This window comes from Miniopterus schreibersii, assembly GCF_964146895.1.
Source record: "Miniopterus schreibersii genome assembly, chromosome: 2".
Classification (NCBI taxonomy): Eukaryota; Metazoa; Chordata; class Mammalia; order Chiroptera; family Miniopteridae; genus Miniopterus; species Miniopterus schreibersii.
The window spans coordinates 131,894,531-131,917,246 of NC_138102.1; the positions used below are offsets into that span (position 1 = coordinate 131,894,531).

The 22,716-nt window shown below is 40.0% G+C and overlaps 1 protein-coding gene across 2 annotated transcripts in view; it reads left to right on the forward strand.

Annotated features, from left to right (window-relative positions):
- WIF1 (WNT inhibitory factor 1) overlaps nucleotides 1–22,716 on the forward strand; it is a 68,421-nt gene that overhangs the window by 27,205 nt on the left and 18,500 nt on the right. For both annotated transcript variants that reach the window (XM_081127194.1, XM_081127195.1), the window contains exon 3: nucleotides 13,378–13,486. In XM_081127194.1, the coding sequence (XP_080983320.1) occupies nucleotides 13,378–13,486 (109 nt within the window). The remainder of the gene's footprint in view (nucleotides 1–13,377; nucleotides 13,487–22,716) is intronic.

Consider the following 22,716-nt stretch of genomic DNA (forward strand, 5'->3'; position numbering starts at 1 on the left):
GGCTAACATTACAATGGAAAATATGCTGCCCCAGTCTTTGGCTCTTAAAATCCTAATAAGGCTTAAAACTATTACACAAGTCAGCAAAATGCCACCGTGTATAATCCCACAGAGCATCTTTAGTTTCTCATAACAGCCCCCACAGACCTACCATGCAGGCTACTTTCTCCCTGGACCTTTGGATGAATCCTCAGGCAGATCCTGGAATTTCTCTAGTCGGCTGGAGACTAAAATGTCTTCTGATTACTTTAGTGGTAAGCTAATTCTCATTTCATGAATTAAAATATCCACCTCTGTGTGGTGGTTAAAATTCTGATCTTTATTCATAGTTAAAACTCCTCTCCACCCACAGCTGAGGTGAACTGTAAACTCACACCTGCAATAAGCAAAAAAGGAAAAGACTTTTTAGACTATTTTCACAGCCCCTGCTCTTCTTTTGAACTCGTCTCCCTGTGCGCACGGCACATGGCTGATGGCTGATGTCCTTCAGTGCTGTGAGGACCCCCTTGACCACCTTCCTCCAGCCCCGAACACCCAGAAATCCCCAGCCTGCGCCTTTCTACCTACAGGTTCTCCCACTGTCTAGAAACCTCTGCTGCCACCCCCCCGTCAGGGTGGGCATTCTCTTGTGTATCGATCCTGTTAATAACGACGACCATTTGTTCAGTGCTCGCGTGCGCCAGCATTTGCCACCGACTTTACACTTTATGCATCTTAATCCTGCAGCAGCGCTATCAAGTAGGTGCTGGCCTGCCTTCAGGTCCCGCTTGCCCAGGTCCTGCCCCAGCTTCTCAGCCTGCCCTGCTGCTCATGAAAGTGCTGCCCCTTTCCCCCGGTCGACTCACTGGGCAGGTCCCAGCTGTGCGGTTCTTCCTCAGGCAAGCCTTTCTGACCCCCAGGCCAAGTCAAATGATACTTCCCTGGAGCACTTTATCCCAGTCTTAACTGTGTCATTATTTGATTAATGATCAACTTCTGTCCAGCCTGCAAGCCAGACAGGTTTCTCCATGAGGACACGTTTTCCCTCCTCCTCGGCGTGGCGGGCATGCACAAGGCCCAGTGCCTGACACTCGCGGTCCATGTGTGTGGAACGAATAAGAGACTAGCGCTCTGCCCAAGGCCGGCTAGTAGGCAGTGGAATTGGCATTCAAGCCAAGTGGGTCTGACGAAGGCCCAGATTTCACCCCAGTTCCCCCGCGCCCGTAGCTGTTGTTTCAGGGACGTTAGCTTCTCGGTGGAGAAGCTCAGGGCGAGCTCAGGGCCGGCTCAGGGCGGGCTCAGGGCCGGCTCAGGGCGGGCTCAGGGCCGGCTCAGGGTGGGCTCAGGGCCGGCTCAGTCTCCTGCGCGGCCTGTTATCGTCTGTTTCCTGCCCACTTGTGAGTGGGATCCCAATGCCCACCCCTCTCAATCAAGGCTTCACAAGTGTGCTTGGGTTTCTTTTTCATTTAATATCAGAAATTTCATGGCTTGGACTGGACATGGTAAGACATGATTTATCCATTTGGGGGAGGATATGACTCCTTCGTCTTAAAACTTGTATTCACTTTTTATAAACAGTTTTTGAGCCACAAAGAATATGTTAGTCACTGGGGTTTCAAATAAAAATAAAGTCTCGCCTTAGCTGGTTTGGCTCAGTGGTTAGAGCGTCGGCCCGCAGACTGAAGGGTCCCGGGTTCGATTCCAGTAAAGGGCACGTACCTCGGTTGCAGGCTCCATCCCCAGGCCCCCCTCGGGGCGGGTGCAGGAGGCAACTAATTGATGTTTCTTTCTCTCTCTCCCTTCCACTCTCTCTGAAAAGCAGTGGGGGAAAAAATATCCTCGGGTTAGGATTAAAACAAACAAAACAAACAAAAAACCCCTACAAAAATAAAGAGAAATCAAATTAGAAAGTTTAAAAAAAAAATAAAGTCTCTTCCATAGAGGAAAGTTTAATGGGGAAAACAAGTAAAAAGATTATAACCGTAAGTATAATAGTAAAGATAAGGAAACATGTAGGAAAGAAGCATCTGGAGCAGGAAAGCTTTGCAAAGCTGTGGCATTTCACCTGAGCCTGGAGAGGGAAGTCAGCTTTGCAGGGAGTAGACATTCCAGGCCCAGAGTAAGGATCGGGGTTCATGAGAGCATGGTGGTCCACTGGACTCAAAGCTTGCTATGGATGGATCAAAGACTCGGCATGGAAGACATGAGAGAAGCAGCAGGTAGGTAGCAGAGCCAGATATAAAGCTTAGCTAGACTCTTGTGTGTGATTAGAAACTATTAAGGGTCATAAGGGGAAGCAGTGATATGGTCTAGTGGGAATTTAGGAAGAAAAACTGGATGATGTGGTAGATTGGAGGGGATACATCTTTTTTTAACTTTTCGATTACAGTTTACATTCAATATTATTTTGTTTTAGTTTCAGGTATGCAGCATAGTGGTTAGACAATCATATACTTTATATAGTGTCCCCTCACCCTGATATTTCCAGTACCCACCTGGCACCATACATAGTTATTATAATATTATTGACTCTATTCCCTATGCTGTGGCATAGGGAATATGACTCTATTCCCTATACATATATACATATGTATATACACACACACACACACACACACACACATATATTTTTTAGAGAGGAAGGGAGAGAGAGAGAAAGAAACATTGATCAGCTCTCTCCTGCACTCGCCCCAACTGGGGATCGAACCCGCAACCTGGGTATGTGCCCTGATCAGGAATTGAACTCACCCCCTTTGGGTGTATAGGATGGTGCTCCAATCAACTGAGCCACACTGGCCAGGGCATGAGGCCATGATTATAGACTCCTCTGGAAGCACTGTAATGTCAGGAAGGAAGGAAGATAGCCTGGTAGTGACCGAGTTGGGTTCTTAACCTTTTCATCACGTTAATGTATATGAGGAAAGACGACATCATTTAAGGAGCCAATCTCAGAGGATATGGGAAGGAAGCAGGATTGAGTGTGGGTGTGGGTTTTTTGTAGGTGGATGGAAGAAAACTTGAGAGAGTTCACATCTAGCAATCTCAGTTTCCTGTGAGGGCATCGGTTGAGTAAAGATAGCAAGAATGGGGCAGAGGACTTCGGGGAATCTATGGAACTGTTGTGTGTAGGAGAAGGGAGAGACTAGTGATGATAAAAATTGCTCAGGGGTATTACGTGGCAATTAAAGTTGGCCACATAGATTTAACTAGCTCTCGGATTATGGATTTTCATCATCAGTGTTCTCCAGGGAATTGCTTCAATTCTGCCTCAGTTTCTCTTTTTCTTTAAGGAGGATGCATGGTGCAAATATCTAGAGGCGCTTAGAAAATTAAAAAGGTTAATTGTGCTATATGCTCTAGGCAATAGCTTTTTCTGAAGTAAAACAATTTATAGCGATGACTATTAGCTGAATCTTCTGCTAGCAAGACTTGTTCCCTAAATTTTGGACTTTAAAAATCTGTAACTAGGAAGTTACAGACTTATTTTTTTCTACTTGGCTCTTGGATAGGAACAGAACAACTGTTCACTGGGTATGTCTTATAATGTAATATTCCAATATATGAAATTGCAACATATAAACAAAGAAGTCAAATTAAGGTATATGTAGTAACCTTTACCAAAGTAGTTCAATACATTTTTTCAAAATATAAAGTTAAGGGGAAAAGTTTGTTTTTTTCTGGTTTTCATCAAAAAAGTAATACTGTCCATGTGGATTCAATAAAAAAATATATCAAGGAATTTCAGAAAATTACCTGAATCTAAAACTAAGAAAAATATGACCTAATGTTAAATCAGTTGAAAGCCATCACTGGGAATATTTCCTGATATTTCTAAGGTAGTTAAAATTTTTCACTTACTTTTTTATCAATAGAGTAAAATTATACCCTTAAAGGTAATGATACATTATAAAGAACTCTGAAAGAAATGGGACATTAATTTTGCCTCTTTTGAGCTACACCTATGTCCTACCCAAATTTATTTGTACATTTTATAAGTGTTATCCTGTGTTTTAAAATGTGATGTGCTGAAATACACCACCATATGACTTGCATGAAGGAGAGGGAACAATGGGATGAAATACTGATGAAGACTAAATGTGCATGAGCTGTGAGAATAATTGCTCAGTCTTAAATTATTGTTAAAGGAATAGCTCTGGGCACATTCTCTCTAACCACCCACCTCCAGCCCTGGTATAAATGAATACCCAATGACTGCTGCTTCTGAAGACATAAGAAATATTCAAATATAAATCTTGATATGACAAGAAAAAATAGAAAAGGTATCCCTTTTCCTTTCTCAGAATGGAAGCCTTCCTCTGTCATCTCCTCTAGAACACCCGCACTCACTAGCTCTCTCATATTCGCCAATAATTATTCCATCCTGGTAACCAGGAGAAACTTAGAGCTGTGCTCCCGAGACCCTCTGCACTGTTTCTTTTCCCACACCTTCTGTTTGGATTGCCCCTGGTCCCCAAAGTGCCAGCTATGCCACTTGTAATGAAGTTTTCTTTTCTTGGCCCCTTACCCTACTCCAACCAATATCACCCAATAGTATTCTTCTCGGTGCTCAGTTTTTAGGTTGGCATTGACCCATAACTTTGTAAATGCCTGAATGAGGGCAAGCTTACTGTGAGAGGGAGCCACTTGTCCCAGAAGCCTTCAAGAATAATGAGGAATAACGTTTTCAGAAACCCCACCTCTGCCTACATTGCCCTTTCCATGGAAAATTTTGGCAATCTGGTGAAAGCAGGGTGCTGAATGGGGACTGTATTTTGTTTAGAGCTTACTTTGTGTTTATATTGATCTCTCTTTTTTTTTTCTTTCCAGTCTTATAAGAACTTAAAAAAAAACTTTTCCATCCCCAATGCTTTGCTCTTCTATTTCCTTGTGACCCCTCCCTCACCATTTAAACATTAAAAACTGTAGCTTTGGGTTTTATCTAATTTTGAATTCAGACCTAATATGAGTGCATTGCTCTCATATCTTAAAAGAGGGTGACTAGCCAGTGATTTGTCAGATCTCCTGGTCTGTTTCTGGTTTGCATGAGCAATGGTGATTCCAAACCGTAGGAGGAAAAATGGAAATGTTTCAGATATTTCAGATTTATGTGAAGCCAAACCGTGTGATCTCCTGCCAGTTTTAGTTTACAAAACTCTAGTCCTGGATGTGTTTACTTGGATTTTAGGTTTTAATCTCACCATTATATTCTAATAACTTCACTGCCTCCACCCAGCCCCCTGATTGTGGTCTAATGTGGGTAAAAAAGATGACTAGAACAGGAGATTCTAGGCCATTGAGATTTTTGCTTTAAGCAATCTTCATTTAAATGTCAACTCAAGCCAAGGCCAATGAAAAAATTAAATAACTACTCTGCAAGAGAAGGTACTGTTCCTTTTGGTTTCTGAAACAAGTTCTTCTTAGAGCCAGTTTTAAAAGAAGTCAGGGATAAAATGTCATTGTTGATATTTCACAGTTTCTGAGTGATGTTGCAATTACATATTGTAACTTACAGAAGGCAAAATCTATAGAAATTTATAAAATTTTATAAATCTTGTAAACTTTTAAAATTATATAAATTACACAAAATTACAATTATATGTAACTTATGGAAGGGGACTCAAGTGGGTAATATGACCCTGAAGAGCATTGGACAAAGTCGTGTTTCACAATTAGGCCTTTTTTACACCAGCTGCTTACATTCTGGGAGCCTCGTTGCCTAGGTTTTGTCCCAGAACAAGCATAAAACAGTTACAAACTACACACAGATTGGCTGGATATCAAATGTCAGTGTTCCTTTGATTGCTCTTTTTCCCCCAAAAAGTTCTCTATTCTCTGTGTATGCTGTGGTGATTAGCCACACAGTAAAGTACAAGAGATAGAACTGCCTTATGACCCAGAGATTCCACTTGTGGGAATGTATCCTAAGAATCCCAAAACACCAGTCAGGAAGAACTTATGCACCCCTCTGTTCATAGCAGCGCAATTTACAATAGCTAAGATCTGGAAACAGCCCAAGCGCTCATCAGTAGACGAGTGGATAAAAACGCTGTGGGACATTTACACCATGGAATGCTCCTCGGCTGTAAAAAAGAAGGATCTCGTACCCTTTGGGGCAGCATGGAGGGACCTGGAGAGTATTATGCGAAGTGAAATAAGCCAGGCAGAGAAAGACAAGTATCACACGATCTCACTTGTATGTGAAATCTCAGGAACAAAATAAACTAACGAACAAAATAGAATCACAGATACATGGAATAGCCTGTCAGCTGTCAGAAAGGAAAGGGGTTAAGGGTTGTGTGAAAAAGGTGAAGGGATGAAGAAAACAAACACACACATGGACACAACAGTACGGTGATTGCCGGAGGGAAAGGGGCTTTGTGGGGGTGGGAGAGCGCAAAGGGGGGAAAACGGTGGCAGAAAGGCTTTACTTTGGGTGGTGAGTGCCTGATGCAGCGTGCAGATGATGTGTTTTAGAGCTGTAGACGTGAAACCTGTATTTTTTTTTATTAACCAATATCACCCCAATAAATTCCATATATGTATAAAGAGAATCTTTTGACCCATAAAAGTAATTTAGCAGTTGCCAAAACAGAAAAGCTACTGTCTGTCAGTGGAATCAGAGGCTAATGCCATTTCGCCACAACAGTGTGCTCAGGAATGCCCTGGCTTAAGCATCTGGATGCTTCTCCATAGATCATTCATTCATCCAGCAAATACCTATTTAATACCTTTCTTGTGCCCAATGCTACATGACTCCCCAGTACAGTGTTGGAAAAAATGCAGCCTCATCCTTAACCACAAAGAATTCAAAATGTGTATGATGATATATGGCCTACACCTGTGAAAAGTTGAATACTAAAGCATGGTGGTGTATATTTAAGGGCTGAGCTGATTTAAGTCCTATCACAGGTGAAAACACTGGGACAGAGGCGTGGCGAGCTGAGCTGAAGAAGTGGACCCCTAGAGAGTAGTAGTCTAAGGAACAAAATAAACGAACAAACAAAACTGAAGCAGACTCATAGACACTGAGAGTAGACTAGTGGTTGCCAGAGGGGAGGGGGATTTTGGGACTGAGTGAAAGAGGTGAAGGGATTAAGAAGTACAAATTGGGCCCTGCTGGGTGTGGCTCAGCGGTTGAGCATCGACCTAGGATCCAGGAGATCGAGGTTCGATTCCCCATCAGGGCACATGCCCGGCTTGTGGGCTCAGCCTCTAGTTGGGGGCGTGCAGGAGGCAGCCGATCAAGGATGACTCATCCTTGATGTTTTTATTTCTTCCTCTCCCTCTCCCTTCCTCTCTCTGAAATCAATAAAGATATATATAAAAAAAAGAAGTACAAAGTGGTAGTTACAGAATAGTCATGGGGATGTGAAGCACAGCCTAGGGAATAGAGTCAATAATATCGTAATAACTATGGATGGTGCCAAGTGGGTACTGGAAATATAGGGGGAACACTTTGCAATGTATATGATTGTCTAACCCACTATCTATACACCTGAAACTAATACAAAATAATATTGAAAGTAAACTGTAATTGAAAAATTAAAATAAAAAAAGAAAAAGAAAATTTGGAGCTAGACTGGAGAACACTTAACAGGCCAAAGGCCTTATCTTGGAGATGGGGGGGAGACAGGAAAGACTTGGGATCCGGCAACAGTTATGTCTTAGATATATTGATTTATATTATAGCAGGTATTTTAAAGAGGAAGGCAATACGGATATTTCAGAAAGTGTTATAATAATGCCAATATGAGGAAATAAAGGCTGGGTTAGGATGGAAACAGTGGGAATGAAAGGAAGGGACAGAATCAAAAGATAGATCATGAGAAAGGATATGATTTTGGTGTCTGGCTATCGGGAGATGAGGTAGAAGCAAGAAACAGTGACAACTCTGAGGTTCAGTACTTTTGCTATTGGAAAAATGGTAATACACTTGACAGATATAAAGAAATCAGGAGAAGCTGGTTTGGAAAGATAACGAATTGGGCTCCATGAGGCAAGCACGGCCACGAGGCAGCGCGAATGGTCCCCGTTGCGCGTCGCGGCCGAAAGGAGACAGTTCCATCTGTGGGCGCGCATGACTTTATGCCAGAACGTAAAGAGGGGAGCTGAGGCAGGAGTCCTAGTGATCTCCTCCGAGCAAGAGCTGAGAGGTGGAGAGCTAATGAGGAAATGTAACAAAATCAAGGCCAGGGAGGAGAGTCAGCAGAGTGTCACAGAATCCAAGGATAATGAGTTTTGAGTCTGAAGGATGAAATTGCAGAAAGGTGACAAGAAGAATGTCAAGGAAGAATGTGAGATCTGGCAACTTTTGGTCTAGACAGTGAGGCGTCAGATTATTTTAAGCATTGGGCATGCTCACACATTCTGAGACTTCAACATTTTCCTTTCTTGGTTATTTCAGTCCATTTCTTCTTGCCCTTCACATACTGTGTAGGAAATATTTTATATCCCTTTAGTAATTTTCACACTCCACGCCCTGCTAATCAGAACGCACATCTATGCTACAAATGCAGTAGGTTGTTATGAGAATGCAATGAACATTTCCTGGAGTATAGTAAACACTCAACAAAAGTTACTTCTAAAGTTTCAAACCTTAAGGCCTCCGTGTGTTTTGTATCTCTAAGCCGCCTGAAATTTTCTTTGGGACAAATACGATACCTTTCTTGTTATAGTGTTTTCCTATGAGCACTTAGGTCAGCATCAGGATACATGAAGCTAAAAGAGGTTTGAGAGCCTCTTTGAGAGCCGTCATGGCTTTATGAAGAACCTTTGATTCTTAACTCAGAGGATCCTGCAATTATTGTGCTTATTAGATTAAGCCTACACCATAAACCCAGACCTTCAAAGGTGGAAAAGAAATACTGGATTTTCTCCATTCCTCCCAATGGGTAATGCAATTCTTTGCTCTCTTTCTCCATGTCTACCCAAAGAAAGAATGCCTGAGTGAAGGCCTTATTGATATCTCCCCCATTTCTGGAAGGAACAATCCCAATATTCAGCCAAGTCTTTCAGAAGGAAGTTAAATGGCCTCCAGCACTCCTCTCTTGGTAAAAATTGTGTGTCTTTTGTACTTCTACATGAAAAGAAAATTTTGCATGCAAACCAGGCCAGCAAGATTTTTCAGCAATTTAATTTAGAAGTGAATTATTCCCCTGAATAGAACCATTCTTTGTTTGAATACAAGGCAATCTTTCATGTGTTTCCCAAATAAGCACCCTCCTTGCCTCTACCTGAATTTCCACTAGTGTCACTTAATGAAACAAAATGTCCTTTTCCCTAATAGAGGTTGCATGCTCTCCAATATGCCACCTCCCTATTACAGTTCCTGCTCTGACTTCCTTTTATCTAAGTAATAAATCTACAATTTGTGAAACTTGTTCCGAAACTTTAAGGCTGGCTCTCTGTTCTCTTTGGCATGGAAGTTAGGTTGTCTTTGACCCCAAATAATTTTTTCCAGTGGAAAGGTTTGGGACTAAGGATATTATATTATAAATAAAGTAAAAACAGAGAGTCCTGTCTAGAAGTTAAAATATGACATTACAAATCTATTGCTTATTTCATCAGCCATTTTCTATGACTTTGAGGGAAATATTTAAATTTTTAAGTTAAATGAGGAATATATTTTATCTCTGCCTCATGTTGATGATTATCTATAGAAATATTTATATGGTATTGGTGGTTTTGGTAGATCTCTCTTTATAATGACTAAGTGAAACTGAAAGAAATCAGTGTCAAGATCAGAGACAAAGGGTTGGTCAATTTCTAAGTGGTTTTCAAGTTGGAATTTTTAATACGGCAATGAAAACAATACATGAGCAAACCCCCTACTTTTAAAAATGTGCCAAGTATAAAGAAAATTACATATTTCAGAGATTATAGAAACACTATCATCTTCTACAAGAAAGACAAACAAACAAACAAAGTTGACTCTGGCAACTGCTTTTTGCTGATAAGATCCAAGTAAGAAACTGTTAGAGCCAGTTCTTGACCTGAGATACACTCTTAGAACAGCAGTAGAAAAGCCATGATGTTTACTGATTCTCAAAGAAATCCAAGGGAAACCTTAAGACCTCTGTAAAGTGAAATTTGTTGTTGACAAGATCAGAGTACTGGCTGTCCAGAGAAGTCCATAGCCTCAGTGCATCATGTTGAGCAGTCATGCCAACACTAATTATAAACTCTCTGATACTGAATATAGCGGATTCTGTACTTCCCAGCCTACTTAACATGGCCATACTCAAAAGCTGCAACAGGAGACCAAATGCTATATGGCAGCGATTTTCAACCGGTGTGCCATGGCGTACTGGTGCACTGCAAGAATTTTTAAAACATGCAATACCTGACTATTTGTCAGGGGCACCGACCTCTTTTCCCTTAGATTGTTAAATAGAAATGACAACAGCCAACACAACAATAGCTGTCTGGTGTGAATGAATCAAAATTATACCTATTTTTGTCAGATCAGCAAAAAATACAATTTTTGGTGTGCCACAGAATTTTAGTGATTAGTTTATGTGTGCCCTGAGATGGAAAAGGTTGAAAATCGCTGCTCTCTGGAGTGGTTTCTGGACTCTGAGCGAAATTCTCTCAGTTCCACATTCTGTGAACATCATCAAAAGTTTTTGGAATAGACATTCAGAAGCTACTTTAACAATGAGTGAGTATTGTTTTCTTGAAGCACACTTTCAAGGAGACATTCAAGAATTTTAAATGAAATTGTTACATGAGCACAGCCACACTAAATAGAAGTCCAAGAAGAATAGTTTATCTGTGATCAGAGAATTATGCAAATATCACCAGGCACTTGGAACTGAACAGTTCATGATTAATGTTTGTTTTTAAATAAACGTATTTATTTCACTATAAAAGGTATAAAAATTTGAAAAAGAAAAGGGAAAAAAAACAGTTATCAGACCTACACAATCATTGTTTTAATCTTTGCCTAATCTTTCATCCCTTTTCTTAGTAATACATAAAATGATTTTTAAAACTTAGTATATAATGGAATACTACTCAGCCGTAAGAAAAGATGGAATACTGCCATTTGCGACAGCGTGGATACATCTTGAGAATATTATGCTCAGCGAAATAAGTCAGATGGCAAAGGACAAGAACCATGATTTCACTCATCTGTGGGATAGAAAACAGAAAGCAACGAACAAACAAAACAAAACAACCTCAAAGACACAGACAACAATATAAAGGTTACCAGAGGGTGAGGGGGACGGGGGCGGGGGTTGAAGAGAGTAAAGGGGGGTCCAATATATGGGGACAAAAGGAGACTAGACTTTGGGTGGTGAGCACACAATGCAATATGCAGGTGATGTATTATAGAATCGTACACTTGAAACTTATATAATCTTATCAATGACTGTCACCCCAATAAATTTAATTTTTTAAACTTATTGAAATTATATTAGTTCTTATAAATGTAATTTTAAGTATACCACTCATATAAACATAGATCTAATTTATAATGTGATAAAGCTAGAGGACATAATTGTGGAGCAGCAAATGATAACTTATTAGAGGGTATTGGAAGCACTATAGCCAAAATAATGCTTTATTTTCTAAGTGTTTGCACTCTATCTATGCAATGTTTTTCCATTGTTATATGCACTGTTAATACAAATCTTTAGAATAAGTCTTGGCACATGGTATGTATACATGGATGGTTGTTATTACTGTACTTGGTAATATAAATAATCCAAAGTTATTAATTACAAGTGCATCCAGCACTCAATCTGTTCCTAATATCAGCTAAACTATGTTTTGGAACAAAATCTTAAATGATAAATATTATCAGTAAAGTGTAAAGGGAAGTGTAGCTGGGAGAAGTCATTTAAAATACCAGGATTCATGAAGCGCTAAATAGCAGTCCATTTTTAATAGCCATTCATTTTCTTTCAGGGACAGAAATGATGTTTTGTTTTTTTGGTTTTTTGAAGGAATTCATTCCAAATTGAATTACCCTTCCTGACAACACTCTTTCATCAGACTTCTTCCAGTCTTCTGCCTTCCCTTAGGGTAGGAACTGACTGGCTTATTTTAATCTCTTTCTAGGCCTTTATTCTCAGAGCCCTCCTAGTGAAGAAACGTAAAAAATTAATTCATGAAACTCTTACCCTCCCAGGGAACCCTTCAGAGTGGTCTTCTGGAACCATGGCCACAACTCAGAGATGGGGCTGCAGTGAGAATTTGGTCAATGAAAGTGCTCCGTTTGGCCCCGTGAAACCAGCAAGTGTTTCCACCTCAGTGCCAGTGTAGACAGTGTCCCTACAGCAACCGAGATCACCCCTTTGCGTTGTCATTCTCATATGATGTCCTTAAAGCGTAACACATTTGATGCTGTCACTTAAAGCAGAGAGCTGTGTGAATGTCTATGTATCTCTTAATATTATCTGTGTTGGAAAATAAATTTTATCCCGCACACAAGAAAGGCAATATTTTTTTAATCTCTTTCTAGGCCAAGTTTACGTAATTGATTTCACCTACTAATCCATCTAAATTCCGGTTATCTCTACAGATAACTGCAGAACCAGTCGACTTATCTAACTCTCATTTTACCACCTGCCCTCTATATTGATTGTTCTGTATTCCTAAGTAAGAACACATTGTTCCCATTCCAAACTCTCTTAATAACCCAGTTGAGAATCAGTTAAAAATCAAAGATAAAGCTCTACAGTGAGATTATGCATCACCGCTTCCAATATTTCATGGTCGTTCAAGTAGCAGGAACCTTTTTTTTAAAACTAGATTTAGTGGGAAAAGAAAAATGTTTACAATGTAATGTTTTATGGCTTGTTGTATTATGGTGGTGAATTTTGCATTTTTAGGCTTTCCTCTCCATAATTAAGTTGAGACCTTATACCTCTGAAAGGGACTGGCGCTGAAAAATGTTAACAGCAAGCTCATTACATTTTGGACTTTAATATCTTCTTTTGCCAATAGATTTCTACTTTAATTATTCCTCATTACAGCTTTCCAAATTCTGATCAAAAGACTCACTGCAGATTTGAAAAGAATTAAAGAATTGCCCAAGAAGCTGAGATGAATTTTTCTAAGGGCTACTTGATTGTTTTGACACCACTTCTTTCCTTAAGAGCATTTTTTCAGTCCTTTAAGAAACAACTAACGAATATTGTTTAAGCTAAGAGTCTACCTTGTGGATATTTTGGATAAATGTTATTAATGTTTTTAAAAGATGACTTCTCTTCAAACAGAGAGTCTCATTCTAGAGCTCTGAGACCCAGAAGGGTGAATGCAACATCTCAGCCAGCCTGTGCTCAAAGTTCCCGCAGTGAAGTGTCTCTCCCATCGTGATGATGAGGTGAGAAGCGCCTTCTCACCCCCTAAGGCTTCCACGGTGCTGACTGTCGATGCCTTTTGTTGTAGGCAGAATACTTCTATGAATTCCTGTCCTTGCGCTCTCTGGATAAAGGCATCATGGCAGATCCAACCGTCAACGTCCCTCTGCTGGGAACAGTGCCTCACAAGGCCTCAGGTGGGTGGTCTTTGCCTCAGAGGAAGGCTTTGCCCTTAAAATGGAATGATGATGGGAATAATATTTAAGATCCAGATGTCACCCATTAGAGGGATATGGAATATTTTCCTGAGAGATGGCTTGATTTTAGGGCAGCTCAGTTGTTATGTCTTATGGGCAAAAAATTAGGATGGGAGTGAAGAAATGGCAGTTTTAGAAATTCCTAAAAAGCTCTAGGTAGCCCCAGTTCATATAATTCCAGATGTAAAAAAAGAAAGAAAGTGGCCAGGTGACATATATCTGGCCAGTGACTGTGGATTAAGGAAGGGCACAGAAATATGGCAAAGGTGCAGGTAAGTGATTGGGGGCCAGTGGGGTAAGTGAAGAAAAACTTTTCCAAAGTGAGCATTGCACAGCAGTCCCCTCCTTATCTGCTGTTTCACTTTCTGTGGTTTCAGCTATCCTTGGACAACGGTGGTCCAAAAATGTTAAATGGAAAATTCCAGAAATAAACAATTTTAAATCGTGCGCTGCCCTGAGTGGTGTGATGAAATCTCACGCTGCGCCCTCTGTCTAGCCCGGGATGTGAATCACCCCTTTGTCCAGCATAGCCACGCTGTATACGCCACCCACCCACCGTGGATATCAGATTGTCTGTCACAGTGCGTGTGCTCCAGTCACTCTTATTTTACTCAATACGGGCCCCGAAGCACAAGCGTGGTGATGCTGGCAATTCAGAAATGCCAGCGAGAAGCCATAAAGTGCTTCCTTTAAGTGAAAAGATGAGCACAGTACAGTAAGTTATTTTGACAGAGAAACTACATTTACATAACTATTATTACAGTATATTACAATAATTGTTCTATTGTATTATATTTATTGTTAACCTCTTACTGGGGCTAACTTAAAAATTAAATTTTATCATAGGTATGTATGCATATGGAAAACAGTAGATATAGGGTTTGGCACTATCTGTGGTTTCAGATCCCCGGGGGGTCTTGGAACATATCCCTCACAGATAAGGGCAGGCTGCTGGATTAAGTAAGAATTTCCCTTATGAAAAAATGGAAGAAAGGGGTTTGGCCTCTCAGATCTAATCATTCTTCTTTGCTAAGAAAATAATAATAGTATGTGATATTTAGTTAGAGTTTTTAGTTTACAAAGCACCCATTCATGCATTATCTAATTGATTTCTGGGAGGCAGTCAAGGCCAGAATCACAGCTCCATTTTACAAATTAGAAAATTAAGGCTTATGAAGTTTAACTGACTTTCTCAGAGTCATATATTACTAATAAGCAGTGGAGCTGAGACTAGGGCCCAGGTTTTACGACTTTTAGAAAAATACAGGTCACTTATGTTACCATGTTCAAATATTTCCATCTAGTCTTTTTTTTATGAACATGTATTTTTTTATAATTGTGGTAAAATTATGTATTTGGTTTTGCATCATGACTTTTTTTGCGTTTAACATTTTAACATAAGCATTTTCCTGTGTCATAGATTTTTCCAAAAATTGTTTTTAATGCCCTTATAATGTTCCATTGTATGAACATACCATAATTAATGTACTCATTCCTTTATTATATGTTCCTTAGATTGTTTTCAGGGTTTGAACCTAGAAATAGCACAATACCCATCCTTTTTACGTAAGAGATGGTTACTGGGCAGGAGGTCTGTTTCTTTATTCACCACAGCTGCCAACACAGGGCCCAGCACAGCGCAGGCATTCAGAAAGTACTTGTTGATTAATGTGTATGTCAAAATCTTGGTGCTCATCTCATTATTTTGGTAAAATAGATTCTTAAAAGTAGAATTATTGTGTCAAAGGATGTGAACTGTGCACTTTTTAAAAGGCTCTTAGAACAAATTGTCAAAATGCAATTGCTTTCCACAAAGCTTGCACCCATTTGTACCCTGGCTGGCAGTGTGGGGGAGTGCCTGGCTCACTGAATGCAGCCTCATCAACGTGGGTTATTAATCATGTTAACTATTTTGCTGACATAAAAAGTGAAAAGTAGTTTCTCAGTGTTCTTTTAGTTTGACTTTTTAAAATTCCTATTGAGGGAGGACATTTTCTTTTATTTACTAGACAATGTAAAATGTCTGTGTACCACGCTCATTTTTATATTGAAATAATAGTGCTCTTATTGATTTGCAAAGCCCTCTATATGTTAAGTATGTTTACCCTTTAATGCAATGCTTTGCTTTTTTATTGAATTTATTGGGGTGACATTGGTTAATAAAATTATATAGGTTTCAGGAGTACAGTTCTATAGTACATCATCTGTGTATTGTATTGTGTGGTCACCACCTCAAATCATGTCTCCTTCCATCACCATGTATCCCCCTTTACCCTCTTCTACCTTCCCCACTCCCCTTTCCCTCTGGTAATCACCATACTATTGTCTGTCTAAGAGTTTTGTTTTAGTTTTGCTTAATCCCTTCACCTTTTTCACCCAGCCCTGCAACTCCCTTCCCCTCTGACACCTGTCATTCTATCCTCTATCTATGAGTCTGTTTCCATTTTGTTTGTTAGTTTAGTTTGTTCATTAGATGCCACATATGAGTGAGATCATATGGTGTTTGTCTTTCTCTGACTGGCTTATTTCACTTAGTATAATGCTCTCCAGGTCCATTCATGTTGTCACAAAAGGTAAGATTTCCTCCTTTTTTTGGCCGAGTAGTATCCCATTGTGTAAATGTACCACAGCGTTTTTATTTATGATGAACACGGGCTGCTTCCAAATCTTGGCTATTGTAAATAACACAGCAATGAACGTAGGGGTACATACATGCTTTCAAATTAGTGCAGTTCTTGTCAATTTATTATTTATTTTCCTTTGAGGGAGGTGGAATTTGCAGGGGCTTAAAAATATTTTTTATTACTTTTAGGCTTGTAAATTAATTCCTATTCTAAAGAGCAGCTAAGTGATAACTTACACATGCTTCTAGTGTTTTATAAAAATTTATTTTGGCAATAGTATGAGGTAAGGCTCTAACCTTAATTATTTTTCTGAGTCATTAACTTTACCAATATGAGAGGTTGGATCAATTCAAGATATGTACTTTATTTCATATTAACTTTCTTTATACATAGCGGTTGTTTTAGAGTATACTGTTTGTTCTAACACTGTAATATTTGTAATTTTATAATATTTTTTTAAATGATAACATAACCTCTTTAAAAAAATTAGTCTTGCCCGGCCGGGCATGGCTCAGCGGTTGAGCATCAGCCTAGGATCCAGGTGATCGGGGTTCAGTTCCCGGTCAGGGCACAGGCCTGGTTGTGGGCTCGATCAATGACTCTCTCATTATTGATGTTTCTATCTCTGTCTCTCCCTCTCCTTTCCTCTTTAATATATCAATAAAGATATATTTTTTAAAAAAATTAGTCTTATTCTTCTAGACCAGGGATGGGGAACCTTTTTTCTGCCAAGGGCCATTTGGATATTTATAACATCATTAATGAGCCATACAAAATTATTGACTTAAAAATTAGCCTACTATATTTGGTCAAACATTTAATTAACTCACCCCTAATGTGATGGCTGGAACTGCTTCTCTTTGGTGAGGCCTTGTCAAGGCCAGACCAAATGATTTCCTGGGCCATGTGTCACCCACAGGCCACACGTTCTAGAGGAATGTTAGAATAATTGTCATGTGTCAAGTGAGGATCTCATTAGGCACTAACGTAAATCTCTGAAATTATCAGGAAATCAGGCACCCTTAGAAAGCCCATTTTCAGTTTACAGTTACTTACTTCTTCCATTGGCTCAGTATTGCCACTTTCCAGCATAAGAGTTGGGGACTGAATGAGCACAGACCTTTCCTAATTTCCTGGCATAAGTGCTAGTGTGGATGTAGAATGGAAGAGTGAATTTGAGTTTCTCTTGGGTCATCCCAGTGCTGCAGGTATGACTAGCAGCCCTCCCAGAGGATCTGCTTCCAATCCACATGGGCTTGAGATTCTAAGGAGCCCATATGAACGAATGAGGCCTGAGGTTCTGGAGATTCATTAGCCTGTGATTTGTAGCCTCAAGGATATGGATATTCCATCCCAGAGACGGGGACATTCCATCCCATCCCATCCCATCCCATCCCATCCCATCCCATCCCATCCCATCCCATCCCATCCCATCCCATCCCATCCCATCCCAGAGACATAGATATTCCAGTTCTACTCAGATGCCATTGCTGGGGCTTTACTACATGACAGAGACAAGAAAGACACTCTGGACACCAAATTCTTAGAATATGGCCATGTCACATGCCCCATGCCATGTTCCTTTTTAGTCAGAGATAATTTTCTATAAAATTTTTCTTGATCAAATATTTTGCTCTCTTTTTTTTTTAATCTTCACCTGAGGATATGCTTTTATTGATCTGACGGGGAGGGTGAGAAATACATCGATCGGTCACCTCCCTCACTCGCCCTAACTGGGAATCAAACCCACTGCCTGGGTACGTGCCCTGACTGGAAACTGAACCCGCAGCCTTTCGGTGTATGGGATGATTCTCCAACCAAGTGAACCACCAGTGAGGGCTTAATAGAAACTGTCCATAGTAAAATAAGTATATAACATGTCTCTTAATTGCTATTTCTAGTTTTGATTTTTTCCCTTCATCTTTTTCTGATTATTAAAAGAATACAAGCTCATTGTAGCCCATTAAAATGCACAATTAAATTAATTACCCAGTTACAGCTGCTCAACTTCCAATAAGTCTTGAATTTTTGAATTTCTAATTTAATGCTTGCATCTTAAATCTTCCCAGCTTTATTCACTTACTGTGTGTAGTTAAAAAAGCTTACTGAAATTCTACTTCTTAGGATATTGAACCAATAAGAGTTTGAACATATGATGTGAGATTATTTTAATAGATCATATTTAGATATAACATCATGTTCTAATAATTTAGAATCTTTATAAGTAATAAAATTTAGAGGGGAAAATGGGTGATGCTTTGGGCAAGGAGACTTGAAAAAGAACAAGCCTTCCAGTACCAGGTGACTTGTGTAGGCACACACACTCACACACACACACACACACACACACACACTTTGCATGTACAACTCCTCCCCCACACAATAGGTTTTGGAGGCAGATGTAGGATTTCTTTGCAAAAAATGCAGGTGCAAGAAGTTTATGGGAATTGTAGCCCATTGCAGGGCGGGCATTCATTAGCCTCATTAGCTCGGTCCCCACAGTGGGAGCAGCGGAGGGTACCTGGAATTATTAAAAAGTAACCAAATCAGTGTGTCTTTGCTCCTAAGGATTCAGGTAGTGTTCATTATTCTACGGGCCTGTTTTATCCCCCCGAGCTGCTAAGCTGTTCTTTCATCCCACAGACTCTTTCTACGCCTAAACATTGAAAAAGCAAACTCTTGATCTTTAACAGTTGCGAAGGGCCTGCCTCCTGGCATCTGAAGAGAACAAACACAGGAAATACAAACTGCAGGGTGGTTCCGTAAAGTGACTGAGCTGGGTAACAGAAAACACAGTTTCCATAAAGCCCAGGCTTTGCCTCTTTGAACACTCCGTCTCTGTCATACCGTGAAAGCGACAGAGCGGTGGTGTGTCTCCATCGAGACTTTCAGGAATCCAGTGTCTAGAAACTTTTAAATAGGCGCTAGGGCTGGAAGGGCCACCTTCTTGGTGACCCAGCCCTCGCCAGAAAGTGAGGCCCAGGGCGGGTGCGCAGGATTTGTGAGAGAATGAGTGGCCGCCGGCTCAGCTTGGGGCGCTGATGACTCTGCGTGGGGTGATTCTAATCACGGGGCAGCGTGTAATCCGTGGGGTGCAGAATGAGCTCTCTCCCCCCTCCCCCCCTTTCCCTTGAGAGGCCAGAGGCTCGGGTGACCGGGGCCTGAGGCTGTGCGAGCACCGTGCCCATCTCGGTGGGAAGAGGTATTTAGTTAGAATACGCTGTTGTTTACTTCTGTGGGAGAGTTCGTTTACATGCAATCAGTTGCACATCAGCGTGTGCTCCAGTGCCATGTGAGTTGTGTTCAATCTGCTTTAGTTTTTCTGAGTTGTTTTAATTTACCTCGGTTTCGATTATACAACCTAGACCACACTGGATTTTACAGCATCTGGCCCAGTTTCATCTAGCTTTTGGTAAAAGTGGCTCTCCACACATGTGCTTGTTGCAAAAGCACAACGTAACTTTTGCATTTCTATTATTCTTTGGAAGTAGAGAGACTACGCTTTTTCTGCTTTCAGTGTCTCTTTTTCTTTGTACATGTGTTTTTCAGAGTGCACATTGTTAATATTTTATACTCTATATCTCCCGCTGTCTACGATGAGTTTTTGTCTCTTTCTGTGAGTGTGCATGTGTATATGTGCAAGTGTGTGCCTGTGTGTTAAAGGTATATGGGTGTGTCTCCCATAAGGTATATCTTTGTGTATGTCAGTGCTTAGGTTGTGACAGACAAATACTAGATGCTGAGATTACAAAAACAAATAAGGTGTGGTCCTTGCCTTTGAAGATGTTATGTCTAGCAAAGGATGCAGAACCATAATTAAATCATATATTGTAATGCAATCATTGAGAGAGGTGTCTGTGACATATATAAGTGAAATGACATAGCCAGAGGGGGTGTTGGGAAAGGCTACAGAGAGCAAGTGTGGTCTGATTTGCATTTTGATAGGTGAGTAGAAGGACACTGGACAGAAAGAAGGGGAAAGAACACCCACACTCAGGGTGGGTGTGCAGAGTCGGGGCTCTGTGGGCGTGTGCCACATTTTGGGAGCTGAAAGCAGTCTAGTCTGGGTAGAGCACAGGTTTCACAAAAGTCACTTACTGAAATGAGGCTAACATATACACCACTCACAGAAATTAACTCAAAATGGACTAAAGACTTAAACGTACAGCCTGAAACCATGAACCTCCTAGAAGAAAACAGGAATAAAGCTCCTCGACATCAGTCTCGGCAGTGACTTTTTGGATATGACTCCTAAAGCACAAGCAACAAAATAAAAAATAAACGAGTGGGACTACATCAAACTAAAAAGCTTCTGCACAGCAAAAGAAACCGTCCTCAAAGTGAAAAGAAAACCTATGGAATGGGAATAAATATTTGCAAACCATATATCTGATAAGGAGTTAATATCCAAAATATATAAAGAGCTCATACAACTCAATAGCAAAAAGAAAGTAATTTTAAAGTGGGTTAAGAACCTGAGTAGATGTTTCTCCAAAGAAGATATATGAAAGGCCATCAGGTACATGAGAAGATGCTCAACATCACTAGTTATTAGGTAAATGCAAATTAAAACCACAATGAGCTATCACCTCATGCCTGTTAGAATGGCTACCATCAAAAGTCAGGAGGTAATAAATGCTGGTGTGGGTGTGGGGAAAAGGGCTCATCTCTACGCTGTTGGTAGGAATGTAAATTGGTACAGCTACTATGGAAAACAGTATGGAGGTTCCTCAAAAAATTAAAAATAGAACTACCATATGATCTAGCAATTTGACTTCTAGGAATATATCCAAAGGAAATGAAAACACTAACTCAAAAAATATCTACACCCGCAGCATTATTTACCATCGCCAAGCCACAGAAACAACCTAACTATCCTATCCATCAATGAATGGAGTCTTTTCTAGATGTTTAAATGATTAAAATATTTTACTATCACAAAATGTCTTCAAAATAAATCACTGAAACATAAGTACCAAAATGAGCAGGGGTTTTTATTTGGCTTCTTTACTAAAGTGCTTAGAACAGTGACTGGCACATAGTAATCACTCAGTAAATATTCATTGAATGGATGAACCCTTTGAACTTAGAGGGAAAAACTCATCTTGGGAAAACCCTAAAGAAAGTTACTTACGGTGTGTTTCCCCCCTTGAGGTTTCTATTGGATTTTGCATCCTGGTTTTTCTCCCCTGGGATTGTTCAGGGCCATATTTTTTATACCCCAGGCCAGGAACTCTCTGTGCATCTCTCACGTTGACTGACTTAGAGGCCGTGTTAGCAAGTCCCACGCTTCCCCCGAGCTCTCCAACCCTCTAGACGCGGCCCCGGATGACTGGAGCACGTGAACATGCAGTTGGACCTTAACCCGATTCGTAAATTGTTTGCTTTTAGCACATCTCAAAATATGGACGAAATAGTAACTGTTCTTAACAGTGCTGATAAACAGAAACTGAGCGTTTACCTACAAACATCTCTTTCCTACCAGGATTCTGAAAGCTAAAATAAAACTTAAGAGCCTTTTTAAAAGAGTTAGGAGGGCTGCCAAGTGGAGGCTGAATAAGGTCCAGGAAGAAGATACACCTGGAACGTAACAGTTTGGAGGACGACATGTGGTGAGGAAGATTCTGAAAGTTCTATCTTTAAGTATCCTTTCAGGTTCTCCCATCTTTTTATACCTCGGGGCAATTATTGGCCTCCCATCCATGCAAAAGATTCATGAGAACAGGCTTGACTTTGGGTGGTAGGCACACAATGCAAAATACAGATGATATATCATAGAATTATACACTTGAAAACTGTATAATTTTGTTAACCAATGTCACCCCAATAAATTCAATTAATAATCATCATCAAGCAAACCAAAAAAAGACTCATGAGAAAGATAAATAAACTTTTATAATTGAACAAAGTGAAAATTATAAAAGAGTTAACAATGGAAAGAAATTATTTGTCAGTTCCTTTGCTTCCCTCTGAAGTAGAAATCCCTACGATGGATTTTTGTGTTTTCTAAGTTGGCATTTTCATATATAAGATTTCATTAAGCCAAGGCTTTCAACGGGGACAATTTTACTTTGAAACTTCAGGCACCACTTTGACTTTCTCTCTCTTTTGATTTCTGTTAAAATACCTATATATCCTTCTCATCATGTCGAATTGATTATTTGCAGTGCTAACATTTTAAGGTTCAGGAGAACTGGAAATCCATGTTATTTTGAGGCCAGCACAGTAATGAACACTGACAATGCCAAAACCTCGAGAGGAGTGTTTGGTTGCCAAAGCACGTTAAGAAGATTGTATGAAGCTTGTGTGCAGTGCCTTATGGAAAAGAGCAGACCAATTTCCAGCTCATTTTTTCTTATAAACCTAGAGGAAAGGTTTATGAAAACCCTAAAGGAAAAGGACTTTTCTTGGCTTGGTATAATTTTCCCAAACTTGGCAGTAATTATTACGTGCCATACAGAAACAAAATGAAGCAAAATTTCATGTGAATACCTATTAGCAATATTTTTTCCTATTTCTAAGGAAGAACTAAAGTCTAGTGGATCA